At 36.9% G+C, this 15,281-nt stretch overlaps 1 protein-coding gene across 3 annotated transcripts in view; it reads right to left on the bottom strand.

Annotated features, from left to right (window-relative positions):
* ACTN2 (actinin alpha 2) overlaps positions 1–15,281 on the bottom strand; it is a 74,232-nt gene that overhangs the window by 40,152 nt on the left and 18,799 nt on the right. For 2 of the 3 annotated variants that reach the window (XM_037821772.1, XM_037821766.1), the window contains exons 2-4: positions 4,892–5,006; positions 3,824–3,943; positions 2,956–3,042 (exon numbers count right to left, since the gene is read on the bottom strand). In XM_037821772.1, the coding sequence (XP_037677700.1) occupies positions 2,956–3,042; positions 3,824–3,943; positions 4,892–5,006 (322 nt within the window). Of the gene's footprint in view, positions 1–2,955; positions 3,043–3,823; positions 3,944–4,891; positions 5,007–15,281 lie in introns of those variants that run through there. The other variant, XM_037821777.1, reaches the window with a different exon arrangement.

The raw sequence follows: 15,281 nt of genomic DNA, 5'->3' as shown, positions 1-15,281 counted from the left end.
CCTCACCCCAAGTCCATTTTTAGGCTGATTGCAGCAAAAGGTTATCAAGCCTGTGTCAATTCTATGCCTGATTTTGGTATACCCTCACTCCCTAGAGGTGTAGGGTGAACCTGAAACGTGGTCATTTGGCACACATACATCCACATGCAAAACCACAACCTTGGGTATAAAAAGCATATCATAAGTTGGTGGTATCATTTGTCATTCCATCAACAGAAACTGTATAATACACCAAGAAACCCCATGTATTTACTATGGACTACCCTCATCAACAGATATATTAATCTCACATTTTCTTTCTTAGAAGAGGCTCATCGTTCTGTTGAAGGAGACGATAGCTCCTCAAAGAATTCAATTCTAATAACAAAGTCTTTTTTCCACAAAATATATATCATCAAAACAAATAAAAATGATTTTTCTGTAGACACACAGAAATTAACAGAGGTTCAGAAATCTCCGAAAAGCTAAAACAAATGAAAATATAAGTTAAATTTATTATCTACTGCATTAGACACTGAAAACTCTGCTTGAAGGACATCTCCTTGAAGAGATTTAGGTGCATTGCTAATGAAATTGCTCCTTTTAAATGTTTAATTTCTTACTAGTTCTTTTTTGTTTGTTTGTTTTTTTATTTAGTGGGTGTGCCAGTTTGAATGTATTATGTCCCCCAGAAAAGGCCATATTCTTTGATGCAATCTTGTGGGGCAGACATTTTAGTGCCGATTAGATTGGAATCCTTTGAGTGTTTCCATGGAGATGTGCCCCACCCAGCTGTAGGTGATAACTCTGATGAGATAATTTACATGGAGGTGTGGCCATGCCCATTCAGCATGGGCCCTGAATTAGTTCACTGGCGCACTATATAAGCTCAGACAGAAGGAGCAAGCTTCCTACAGCCAAGAAGGATACTTTGAAGAATGCACAGGAGCAGAGAGAGGACCTTCAGCTTACAGAGACATTTTGGAGACGGCCTTTGAAAGCAGACTTCTGCTCCAGAGAAGCTAAGAGAGGACAAACGCCCCAAGAGCAACTAAGAGTGACATTTTTGAGGCGCCGAAGGCCAGAGAGGAACGTCCTGGGAGAAAGCCATTTGGAAACCAAAACTCTGGAGCAGACACCAGCCACGTGCCTTCCCAGCTAACAGAGGTTTTCCAGACACCATTGGCCATCCTTCAGTGAAGGCACCTTATTATTGATACATTACCTTGGACACTTTATGGCCTTAAGACTGTAACTGTGTAACCAAATAAATCCCCTTTTGTAAAAGCCAATCCATCTCTGGTATTTTGCATCCAAGCAGCATTAGCAAACAAGAACAGTGGGTATAGGACAATCTCCCCAACAAATTGATCCTGAGACAACTGAATATCCCTATGAAAATAAAGAAACTTACCCCTACCTCCCACCACACTCAAAATGTGAAAAAAAATACAACTTCTAGAAGATAATGTAGGAGCATGTTCTTATAATCTCAGCGGCAGGGAAAGATTCTTATTAGTTCTTTTGAAAAGCAGGTTAATATACCCTTTTATTGTGCATCTTACAAAATACTGTGATTTAACTCTCTTATTCTGGGCACCTTGATGATAATTTTGGGGAAAACCTCTAATGGAAATTCATAGCTACACTTGAAATAGAGAAAGTTTTAAATTCATATTATCACTAATTTGAAATTTGTGGTCAATCAGAAAAAAAGCTGAGGTCAAGTTCACCTCTGTAATATTTATGGAAAAAAGATTTCCAAGTCCAGCTCATGCAATAATGTGAACAAGATTTTTAAAAACAGTACTTGTTCTTTAAAGTGAGTTCAATTGTTTAAATATTTAAATTTAGAAGTATATAAAAAGTGATAAGTCTTCGGTGTTAAAAGGGAATAATCTCAAATGGATTATAAACTCCTTTAGGGTAAGCAGATCAAGTATTACAGGTTTTATGTCATATGGTATAGTTTGGCAAGCTGTAGGTTCTCAATGAACAATGATTAATTAGTAACTAAAATCACTTTAAAAGACCAGAGTCAGAGGATACTTCGAAAATGCGAGATTAACATATCTGTTGATGAGGGTAGTACACAGGTAAATAGATGGGGTTTCTTGGTATATTTATACAGTTTCTCTTGATGGAATGACAAATGATACCACCAATTTATGACATGCTTTTTATTCCCAAGATTGTGGTTTTGCATGTGGATATATGTGTGCCAAATGACCACATTTCAGAGTCAAAGGATAGCCCCACCTGTCACTAGCTCAGGAACATGGCTACAATATTAGGGGAGGCTGACTAGTTGAACAATTCAGGCTGCCCTTAAATCTATTCCGCAGCTATACGTCTTATGATTCGGGGGCTAAATAGGTAATGTTCTAATTTTAAGAAAGTCAATTTGATACTTTTCAACAGTGGTGAATTCATCAAAATATTTGGGAATGCAGTGGGAGTAAAAGACTAAACATTTGCATAAAATATGGAACTAAGATTCATTTAATAATATAGACTAAGATTCCATTACAATGATGAAGTTATTAGGCAAAAAGGCAAATGACAATAGAGATCTAGAAATTTTGTATTTAAAAGAAAGAACTTGGATTTCAATAGATCTTTTTTGCACCTCAAAAAAAGTATTTCAGCTGTAAGCCTAAAGAATTCTGTCATAATTGTGAACTTACTAGTATCATAAGCAAAAAAGCTCAATAAATGCTCATTTTAAGTGACTTCTGTTCTGAATGTGTGCTCATTATTTCCAAAATGATTCCACTCCCAAGAATGAAACAGTATTGCTAGCATCTTTTCCAATACAAATATAACACGAAACTCCAACCCACAGATATTTCTTTCAAACATCTATGTGACTATTCAATTTTACAATACCTTATTGAAATTTTTAATTTATAAGCTTAATTTTTAAAATTGCTCTGAATACCTTAATACGATCAGATTTTTAAGCATGTATTTTACCTTCAACTGAAATATCCTGAATTGCAAAGCGAAGGATGATGGTCCAGATCATACCCAGGGTCATTTTCACATTGCCATCAACAATTTCTTTGGGTAAGAAACATAACAACAAGTTAATATAAAGACAACATTATTAGTATGTAACATTCTCCTATGTATAAGTTTTGACCTCAGAGCCACTGGAAAATATACATATGGAAAGACCAGTTTATTTTTTATAAGCATCGCAGTGTGTCTAGTTATAATTATGGTATTCATAACCAAATGTCTCAAGTTTAAATGAATTCTGAGTTAATAATAAACACAAAGCTTGCATATGTATTATCACTGAAAACAACCCAGGAGTTTCCAAAGCTTTAAGACTATCTGAGTGCAGGTTTTAAATAATCAAATACAGAGAGCGCACTCTCAGTGTCATCTTTACCCTGAGCCTTCTGACAGTGCTCCCCAACTGCCTGAGTCACTTATGCATAATAAGATGCAGGGCTGTCCACTCTCCTGCCATTTCCATGCCCCTGCCAACCTGACCATGATTTCTAATCTTCTCGGAGAAGGAAGAGGCTGCTTCCTTCATATTAAGTAGTTTATATTAAGAGCCACTGTGATATTTAAGTTCTTTCTGGTTCCTGTAATAAGTTTGAACAAGTATTATCTTTTACTCTATTCTTTACAAACAATCCTAGAGACTGGTCGTCCATTCGTTGTACCATTTGCTCTCATCTCTGCACATCCAGTGCCTAGCTGAGAGCCTGACACACGTGGGCACAGTAAATATTGGTGTGTGTGGATTCATCAGTTTGGAGGCCCACGCCACCAATCTAAGGTCAATAACAGCAGTGGACCTACTTCCATCAACCACCTCTTTTACCTTCAGCCCCGATTGACACCAGTTTCACGCCTTTGCTGGCTATGTAATCCAAGGCTTTGTTGACATTAGCAATTTTGTGGAATCGCATTTTTCCTCGGTCAGGTTTGGGCAGCCTTTCCCCTGTCGGGTGAGAAAAGAATAGCGTAGACATAGAGCAGATGACCCTTTGATAGAGGAAGATACAAAATTCAGAGTCCGTGCTTTCCTAAAGTGGAAATAGTTATCTAACTGTTTCTGACGTGTGCCTTGTTTCTCTAAATCAAAACACAGAGGGAACACAAACCAAATATATATATATGTACATATATACATATGTATATATGTACTTTCTAGATCAAATGGACCAGCGGAGCCATACTATTAAGGCCATATTCTTTGCAGATTTCCAGGGAGAGCCGGGGTTGAGTTCGGACCACGAGCCAAATGATAAACGAGTAAAGAGAGAAGCTGGTCAGTGACCCTGGATCATTCGGAGTTGTTGGCTCCTACTAGAGGAAGTCAGAATAGCCTAGTTCACATCACAGAGGTTGCTGCCAGGGTCCATCTCAGACACGAGATTATGAAGATCTTATGGATCAGAAGAGACATGCCATAATCCTCTGTCACACATCTTCAAGGGTCTAAAGACTAAACCAACCAATTGAAATTCAGGACCAAACATAACCCTGTTGGGATTTTAACGCGTGGTCTCAGAGTTATGCCAACACGTACACTGGCTTTTTGGGTACAAGATGATTTCTGAGATACACACCAGCCGTAGAGGCCAGCAATGGTAGGTAATTATATAAATGTCATTTTTCTCTTTCTCTTATTTTATTTCAAGGTGAGGAATGCAAATATTTTAACCAGTCAATGTAAACAGAATTCACTCTGTTTTCAGAAAAGAAAAGTAACTCCAGGCAGACTGTTCTTTAAAAAGGATTTCTTTGCCAATAATGTGATATTCTTGCTCAGTCAGGTTAAAAGGGAACTTTTGATGCAATCATCTTTAAATAGGTACTTAAATACTGATTAACATTGAAGGGTAGGAATGGGGTAAACACCTAAGAAAAATGTTTTTCCACCCACCTGAGATGACTTCCAAAAGCAGCATGAGCTTAAGGCCATTTCTGAAATCTTCCTCGATGTTCTCGATCTGGGTGCCAGCTTTTCTTAGGTGGGAATTACACCAGGCAGTGAAAGTCTGCAATGAAAATCAAACACTGCTTAGCCTAGGACCATCATTCATCAGACTCCCTCCTCATGAAAATGCTCACCACCACACACATTCTGGGGAGTCCAAGTGGCTGGAGCTCCTCAGGCCTTCTAGAGAAAGCAAAGAGTTTCACGGAAAGAACAATTTGTGTCGCAAAGGTGAGATTTTAGTAAAATTTACTCTTTTGAGATAAAACTCATTTATCTGATACACCAACCTGAGGAATTTCTGCTTTTAGTTTAAAAGGGTACCACATTTACGCCTATACCATCACCTTCTGAAAGCCTTTTACAACACTGTAAGAAAGATAGACTAAATTAGGATGTGCTTATTCTCTGCTTATAACAAAAATAAGCTTGCTTGCAGAGTGGATGAATAAATAATGCTTAAAGAATGTTCAAAATATCTTACTTTAGAGCAAAGAGAGTGGGTGCTAATGTGCAGCACAAAGGAGAAGAGAGGAGGGACCCATAAACACTAATTATCTACGACGAGTTTATCCTAGATGAACATCAGTTCTAAGCTAGGAACTAAATAAATTAAACAAATTTGCAGTGTAGTCATTCATTTCAAAAATAATAATACTAATAACCTTCTACTGGTATATTCCAGGCCTTGGAGGACACCCTAGATTTCAAAGCCCACTACATACAGTCCTGCCCTGGAAGGGCAAGGCTCACAGCCCAGCCATTTTAACAGCTTACTGGAACAATCTTCAGCAGAAAGATGGACTATATATTAAGTGGCACCCAAAGTTATTCTTTTATTTTTCAAGCTTCTTTTAACTTGGCTTCCACTTGTGCACTATTTCCTGCCAAAACTAGATTAGAAATGCAGCAAGCAGCTGCTGGCTAAGAATGCAAACTGTCCCCTAGTCTCACAACAGCTGTCAACAAGCTGCTGGGCTTGAGAACAAAGTGCCTGCCTGGCATTTTAAACTGAGGGGAGGACAAATAAATAAGGTCTATATTACAGATTAGAAAATCAACCTCTCAAAAGTAGGCTGCTTCCAAATAAGACTGCAAAAGACATACATTTCCATAAATATGATTTTCCTGGTAATAAAGAGGATTCTCCAAGCATTACTAACTGTCACTTATTTCGGGAAACATGTGATGACATTAAAGTCTAGGACAAAAAGAAAATCTAGGCAGTTTCTAGGATTTTACTGTAATAAATTTTACCTTGAGAGCCTAAACTAATCATTGTTTCTTCTAAAACACATCCAGACTTTAGTCAGGTCCACACAGAAGAGATACTCTCAGTCAAATTTACTCTAAATCTGAGCTGTCCAATCACTATGTAGCCATTAGCCACATGCAGTTATTTAAATTAACTAACAAAAATGAAATTAAAAGTTAAAATTCAGTTCCTCAGTTGCACAAGCCATCTTTCAAGTACTCAACAGCCACATATGGCTGTATTAGACAGTGCAGATATAGAACATTTCCATCATTGCAGACAGTTCTATTGGAGAGTGCTTCTCTAGATAATTCAGTTTTGTTTTTGGAAGTAAGATAATTTTAAGAGTCTATTATTTATTTATTTAAATATTAATGCTATTTATTGACTTTTGTGATGGTAATACATATCCTTGGTTCAAAGTTCAAGGGTTACAAAGGGATATAAAGTGAAAAGCTTCCTGCTTACCCTTTCCTCCTGGCTACCCAGCTTCCCTCCCCGGAGGCAACAAATGGTATTAGTCTTCTGTGTATCCTTTCAATGATATCTGTGTATCCTTTCAATGATATTCTATTTATCTATAAATCCCCAAACACATACATTTTTTTCTCTCTTTAACATAAATCATGGTATACACATAGTTTTGTACCTTGCTTTTTTACCCACTTAAAAATACATAACCTAGATCATTCCAGATCAGTACAGGCCATTCCTTTTTATGGCTACACAGTATTCCACTGTGTTGAATATATCATGGTTTACGGAACTAGCTTCCTACTGATAGACATTTAGGTTATTTCCAGATAATGAAAACCTTCCAGTAAAGACATCCAAGGTCCCTTTCAGCAAGCAAAACTACTTTTAAGGGGTGTTGTTTTGTTTTGTTTTTTAAGTAACAATATCGAAGCCAATCATACACTTGATTTTTGGAGGGAAAGGGACAAGAGAATAGCAGGGTTATGCAATGATACAAAATATCTATAGATTTGTTTTTATTTACATTTTACTTTAAAATGGGCAAATATTGTGGTTGTAAATTACCTTCCCATGTTACATTCTTATTTAAGTCCCTTCCATAAAGGTGTCAGAGGCACTTCTAGATATAACCCTAAAGCTGCTCATTAAATCAATGCAACCTTCCTGACACCCACTATGAAATACTGTGCAAGTCTGTTTGATACTACCTTTTTATAGGTATACATAATGAAGGTAATTTACCATAGGTAATTACTCAGTTGTCCAAATCCAGAGAATGAATTTAAACTAAAAGATCAATTTATTTAGTTGAGTTAAGCCTAATGAAGTTCTCTATCTTTCATGAGCACTCCTAAGAGCCAATAAAGGTGGTGACTAACCAACTTAAATACAAAAAAGGACTCCAACAGCTCTGAAATAATAGCTTGCAAAGGGGCCAGTGTACTCTGAAAAGGAGTTTTAGACTTTATTACGACGTTTAACTTTCATTCTATTTACAATTTTAATTATCACAGCCTAGAGAGACTGTTGCTATGTACTTTCCTTTGTCCTCTGTTTCTGTGAAAAGCCTGCTAATCATGGAAGAGAGAAAAACAACAAAAAACCCACACCTTTTATCTGAAGACTTCTTTGTGGATTCTCTTCCTGTTTGAATAGTAACATTCATCTTTAAGATCCAAGGGAACTAAATCTTGGAGAATTAAGATGGAATGAAGACAGGTTCATATGATTTTTCTGGCAAAGCCAAACCAGATTACCAAGCCAGAGGTCCTTTCTTAAGAAAAATGGTGCTCTATGAGTGAGACACAGACCATCAAAGAAAGACACCAATGAATCCACAGCCCACAGTTCAACCCAGAAGGTAACTAGTCACATCTGAGGTCCTCCAACCTCCTCTCTTGCTTCCATCTCTAATTTTCCTCTACCTCTATCCTGGGGAACAGCTTATTCTCTGCTCCTCCACATCTAGTGATAAATACTAAACATCTTGAAAATAGGCACATAAAAAGTTTCAGTGCCACACACAAGAGAATCAAGATGGAAAACCACAGAAACATCTATCCCAAAAAGGAAAGAGATTCTTCAAGCTCCAGTGGCTCTCCAAAGAAGTTCAAGACAGAGCTAAGGGAAAAGCTGGACATGCAGTTGAATACACTGCCTCACTATGTATATTCCTTAGAAAACTGCAGCAAATATTAGTAACTCATAAGGAATTACAACCTGTAAGTCACTGGCCAGGGTGCCCAGTCCCATAAGTGTGGACAGGTCTACACTGTTCTCGTGAGCTTTTCATGGACCCAATATGGAAACTCCCCAAGCACAAGATGCAGAACAGTCAAGCCTGAGATTAATGTCATATTCTGGTAACTTGTAGTTTTATGGTTTCATGCAATAAAATGGAAGGATTTTCAAACTATCAGAAATCTCTGCCTCCTTTATACCCCTGATTAGAATCTAGAGGCCCCCCGCAAAATGCTTCTCAACCACTGAAACACAGTGGAGAAAAATATCAGCTGAGGGACTTTCCTAGGAATATCTGTTAACAAGAATTTTTAGTCCTATTCAATGGAAGGAGAGGCCATTCTTTCTTTCATGAAAGGACTTACTAGCAAAGTCACTAGATGATAGGAACTATAAGACTACTACTTCTCTCAAAGTGAAATTATGTAACAATCAGCACAATGTGCTTAATGGCAAAATAGTAATTTGTTTATGTCCTTGTTGAATTGCTGAGATAAGCTTTCATTTGGTTTCTTTTTAAGTTAATTAAGCCTATAGCTATAAAACCTACATGTGGACTATTCCATAGAGAAAAAAAGAAAAAGCTCTCAACCAAAAATAGCTATATCCATGATTATTTATGTTCTTTATGTTCTTCTTCTTTGACCATACGAGTTCACAATTCTACCTGGAAGAGATTATTACCTGGATACCTTGTTAAGGAAAACAAAAATCAATCCTCAGTCTGATGCAGTTCTATGAATATGAATCAATTTCATGCAACTGAGTAATTATTAATTCTTTTAATAGTAAGGTTTCTAAGGCTGGGCTAGATCCTGAAAGACTATCTGTTCAATCTTTTCTATTCCATTTTCTCCACACAAAAATTCTAGCAAAACAATATGTATAAATTTCCTTTTATACCTCAATGATCAGCTTTTACTTTAATAATAATTGCACAAAATGTTCATTTCAGATTATATTTCCTAAAATGAAGACTGATTACAGGCGTGGGTCTTTTCTGAACAAAACAGAACAGGGGCTACTGAGAGCTGGGAAACATGCTCTATAAGGGGATATTCAGACAGAGCCTGCAGCAGGCTTGAAAACTTTTACCTTTTAAAACCATCAATTTTAAAACAGCACTGTCTAGCAGGTCAACACCATTTGGGGGTATTCTCAGAGTGTTTTATGATTTTAAGGTATCATATAATTTAATTTCTTCAGTAAGTAAAGATAACAAGAGGCCCACTCGGAACCTTCCCTGACGCTGGTCCTGGCCTGCATCCTGTGGGGCGGGATAACCACGGCACCAAGGAAGGCAGCAGTCCTGGTAGCCAAGAGGGAGCCACGGGAGGGCAGGTGGGAGCCACGTCCAGCCTGCAATCATGGCTCAGATCTGGGATTCTATTTCTGACCCTGACACCATGCAATTATTTGTCCTTCATGTCCTGACACTTTTCCAACCATAAAACGGGGACAACAGTTGTCATGAACAACTTTATGTAACAGTTCAAAATATTATCAAGAGGAAAAGAAATATAGTAGGTCGGCCAACAATACCTACAGCAATGGTTCTGAACACCCTCTCACATAAAACTACTGAAAAGAACAAATCTATGAAGTCGATTTTCTAAAAGTGCTCCATTTATTTTTCTATTTACAATACTCACTTTAATAATGTTTTCTTTTCCACTTCGCAAATTCCCAATTTACCAAGTTACTTCCAGTACCTTTCCTGGTTCTTTTTAAATATTTGAAAAGTAAGGGTGCTCTAGAAAACTGCACAAATTTAACATATCTCCAGTTAAGGTGGGAGAGAAGAGGGTCAAAGCTGTTGCTCTGAACTAAGTGTGATTTCAGCATTAGCATTAAGAAAGGAGAGTCTGCCCTTATAAAGAACACGTGGCCTAATCCTCTGGGAGGGTAGAAATTCCTGCAATCCATGAATATGGCAAAAGTAGAAAATATTGGTTCACCACAAAGTTTTACAATCCAAATGAAAATGCATCTCCCCTAGGCCAAAAAGACCCTAAAAGATACACACATCCCAATGGGGACTGCAATGGTTGATCACCTGCCAAATGCTCCAATGCCCCAAACAATGAACAACTCAAGAATCAAATCAGGAATCAGCAGTAAGACCTTAAATTTAAACATTCAAACACTAAATTATTTTTTTAAAAACATTTAAAAATAATGGGGTGGGATGGGGGGATGATTTGGGTGTTCTTTTTTCACTTTTATTTTTTTTCACTTTTACTTTTTATTCTTGTTCTGGTTCTTTCTGATGTAAGGAAAATGTTCAGAGATAGATTGTGGTGATGAACGCATAACTATGTTATCATACTGTGGACAGTGGATTGTACATCATGGATGATATGTGAATGTATTTCAATAAAACTGAATTTAATAATAAAAAAAAACATTTAAAAAATGTTTCTGCTGGAGTTCACACTAACATCAAGAAGTTCTCTGGACCCAGAAGCCACTCACAATGGCTGATTTTGAAAAAAAAAATCTAAACCTTCAGGTTGCCAGGTGTCCAGGTACACCTTCCAACAGCTCACACAAAATACAAAATTAAATTAAAGCAAGACATACCTATGTTACGTAAAAGACTTTCTACAGATTCCTGCATGTGCTACAATCAATTGACAGAATGTCTTGGAAATTCACTTGGGGTTCTAACGTTCTCATAACTTATATAACCAGGCATCTAACTACACAGAGGGCAGTCCTTTTATTCTCTGCCCACAAAACTCTGCTTAGTCTCTAAGATCCTGTTAGAAAGCATGGCATTTGACAATTCAGTTAAGCAATTCCTGAGAAACAGCAGCCCTTAAATTCGAAGCCTGGCTCTGTTATCAGCTTAGTGCCTGGGGTGGGCAAGTCAATTCATCCCCCCCGTGGCTTGTTTGTTCCCCGACGCAATACACTCTTAACCTAACTCAACTAGTTTGCTGTGAAATGATTATAAAAGACTGCCAAATATTTTGTAAATATAAATGTTATAGAAACACACACACACAAAAACAGCAATTGGTGGCAGCAATTCAAATAAATTTGAGGTGCTTTGGGATTTAAATTTAAGAGAGAACAAAGTCATTGTGTCATCTTGCTTAGGTTGGGCAAGACTGTTAAACTCAGAAAAATAAAGACAGCCTACAGTCACGATTTAAGTCTATTTGAGCATATGAAATATCCACCTCCAGTAACTATGCATAAACATGCTGTTGCTTAGCACAATTCATTTAATGATGTTGTACATAGACAGAAGGGAGAATTCAAGGTCTGTGATCTAAGAACACTGAAAGCTTCTAGGTCTTCATCTTTTCCTGTTTTTTCAGGAAGTACTCAGGAAGAACAAACAACATAATTTTCATATCTTAACTTTTTCAGGGTAGAAGGATGTTCAGGACATCAGTTTTAGGGTATAAAAAAATATTTTGCCAGTGAATTTTTAAGAACTTATTACCAAGGGGAAATCAAACAATGGGCTGCATTTCATTTGAATCAGGATTTGTTTCATAACACATCAGGAACAAGAGTTAAAACTGATTCTTGTAAAAAGGAAATTCCATTGCATTGCACTGTAAAAGCAAGACCCATAACTGGCTTCCCAGGCTTTTATATGCCTGCAAACATACATATTATGAATCAAAGGCACAAAAAATGAACACAGTAGCCGCCAATGCTACCTCATTCCCTTTTGCATCACCTAGAAAACCCAGCACCCAGCAGGGCATAAAACAGGTCTGTTGAATCAATGTACACCTGCATTCACACACACAGAGCTAGAACATGTTCAAATTTTCAATACTCCCAAGTTTAAACTGTGACAATTTCAGTCATAAATAAATTGGAATCTCAACAAGCACCAAAATTAAGCTTTAACTTAAGTACCAAGGATACTCATCAGTATAAATTTAATTAAAAAAAAAACAAAAAACAAAAAGACGGAGCTTTTCCCCATTGATTCCTTCCAACAAATTGCCCACAAGCAGGATTCAAGATTTCTTTCTATACAGTATCTTAGTATACCTAAAAAGTTTAAATCAAGGGGTAGGAAAGCCCACAAACAACTCAAGAGCTCTCATTATCATCACCACTGGAACATTTTAAAAAATGATGGTGAAAGTGACTATGTACAAACAGGCATCTTTATTTTGATTTTTATGGTCCAGACAGTATCTGGTACATAGTAGCACTCAGTATTTGCTGAATTAAGATCTTATTTGTCAGACTTTCTAGGACAGATCAAAGAAGAAAGCAATCAGATTTTTTTTTAATTGAAAAAATTTAAAGACCAAGGAGCCAAAATTCTGTATTTGTCCAAGTTCCAAGGTTTTGTTTTGTTTTAAATTGTCACTTCATGCTTAACTGCAGAATCCTTTAAGTGTTAAGAAAGATGTGGCAATGCTGGAAAAAATACCTTGTAACATAATAAAAGGCAACCTCACTGGTGAGGGTATCTAAAATTAGAATCAGGCTAATAGATGATACTTCAAGTGGGTAGGCTAAAGATGACTCTCCCAGCACCTGAAAAGAAAATTCTACCCAGTTCTGGTTTTGATCAGAAATTCTGAAATGTGAAAATTAGGCTTCAACTGCCAGCCTCCTAATACTGGCTTCTATTTAGCCCATGAACTGGCTCAGAATATACAGAGAAAGGTGCTAAACACCGAGGCTGCCTAATGGGGAAAAAAACCCCAAAGTTTTTCAGTTTTTTTTAGCCAAGCCAAATCTAGCTCATTTCAGTTTGAGGAATGGCCTCTGATATATGTAATCTCCCCCACAACTTACAAAAAGGATGCAATGCATTAAAGCTATGGTATATGGAAGGGATAACATGGTACCTGACAGTTCAGTTAAACAATCTCTGGGGAAAATCTGTGCTTCTTTGGAAAACTTGGGCTTCAATGGAAATTTTGTGCACTGTGTAAAGCACCTGTTCTATGCCATTTTACAACTCTTAACTCATAGATAACTGAGACAATGCAAAATAATTCTTATCTATAGACATGCAAACACATTCTCCCACCCGTGGAAGAAAACATTTTGCCTCCATTTGGACATTCATTTCAATATTCCTGATCTATAAATGTGTCTATTCTTAGGGTCCTCTTTTGAACTGGTTTTAACACCTCATGACTTTCCTCATTAATGAATTAAATAACACTTTTAACCCAATGTTCATTTTGTATTTTTATGAAATCTGATTTTATCTTTATTTGAGAATTATCTTTTAATACTTAGTTTTAGTCTTTCTTCTAAAAAGAGGTCAGCATTCAAAGCTAAAATATTCACTATTCCAATCCAAACTTTACTGATTTCAATGAAGGCAAATAAACAAGAACTGAATACACAAGAATGATACACAGAACTAAGAGAAGCCTATCATTTGTTGATCTTAAATTACAATATACTTTCCTTGTCCTGTGAAAATGACATTAAGTCTTGGCTTACTCTCATTGCTTTCCTTTTCTACGTCAAACTTTCCTTTTAAAACCCAATATGTGTCTCCATGTTCTCTCTTATAGCAATCACAGTAAATCATACTGGGTTTCAGTTGAATTATTTAACACTTTTCTCTTTTTCATAAAGAACTTACCTTTATCTAGAAACTAAAATATTTCCATATGTTAATTTGTTCCTTGCTCAAGTGAATTTCCTACAAACATTTTATTACCACTTAAAGGAGTCCTCATTACTCATTCTCCTAATTCTTGCTTATCAGCTGAAATTACTCATTTCTATGTCTCTATAATCCCCAAGTTAGAGTCAAGCAACATAGCAAAGGCATCAAATATTTCTGAGCCATTTATCCCCATGCTAGTTTGCAATCCAAGGTAGCTCTATGCTAATTCCAAAGGGTGTTTCCAAGTTCTTGGAACAAAATTTCAATTATATATATACTTATATATATATATAGACATACCATACCATTTTCTCATCAAAATGACAGTTCACAAATGATGCTTAATGAAACTGTTATCAAATACAAAAAAGAGTTAAGACTAGGCAGATTCTTCTCAAACTATTTCAGGGCTGAAGCACAGTTAAACTTAACCCAATTAAATAGCTTCAGAAACAAAATCTAAGTCATTTTTGCTCTAAAAGGTAAAAAGCAGAAAGTTCAAAGAAGCACATAGAAGCTACTGATGCACAGTCATTCGTGCTTAAAGATTTCTTAAGGCCAGAGGCTGACTTAAGGGCTGTTTGGGTGTTCTGTGGGGGTCACAGGAGCCTCCCAGCTGGCACAACCTATGTGGTTAGCAAGCATTTAAGGCTCCCAACAAACATCCTTATATATGATTGATCTTGAGCTATGCTTCCCAAAACAACTCGTTCCCTTGGAGCCTATGTAAGTATGTTCAAGATACGGATATGTGACAGGGCAGACCCAACTGTTGCTCAGTTTTAGGCAATATCAACATTTATTGTACTTTTATTATACTGTTCTTCAGGATGAATTAAAGCTTAAAAAAAGGCACACTGATGCCACCTGCCCCCCAGCTCATCCTGCAACTGGGAAAGCAGCTTGTACTACACAGACAGCAAAATGAATATTCTTTAATTCACGTTCACCATACTGTTACTATTTTCAGGGACCCAAATAAATAGCTGCCTACACAAAGGGATTTAAGCATTCATTTGAGAATGAAACAGCATACTCTCTGTAATATACATATTCTTTGAATTGGTGTCCTGGATCAGAGCACAATTCTAAGTAAGGAACAGCCCACAGACAGGTATGTACACAGATTTTCTCTACATATGGGAAAAACTCAGGTTAACATATGGGGTAAAAAAAAACAGGGAAGCCAGGCATTTCCAAAGTTACTGCTGACTCCACAGTGGAGAGAACCAAGGCTGGGATTT

The sequence above is a fragment of the Choloepus didactylus genome, chromosome 2 (genome assembly GCF_015220235.1).
Source record: "Choloepus didactylus isolate mChoDid1 chromosome 2, mChoDid1.pri, whole genome shotgun sequence".
Taxonomy (NCBI): Eukaryota; Metazoa; Chordata; class Mammalia; order Pilosa; family Megalonychidae; genus Choloepus; species Choloepus didactylus.
This window is presented reverse-complemented; position numbering and strand designations above follow the sequence as displayed.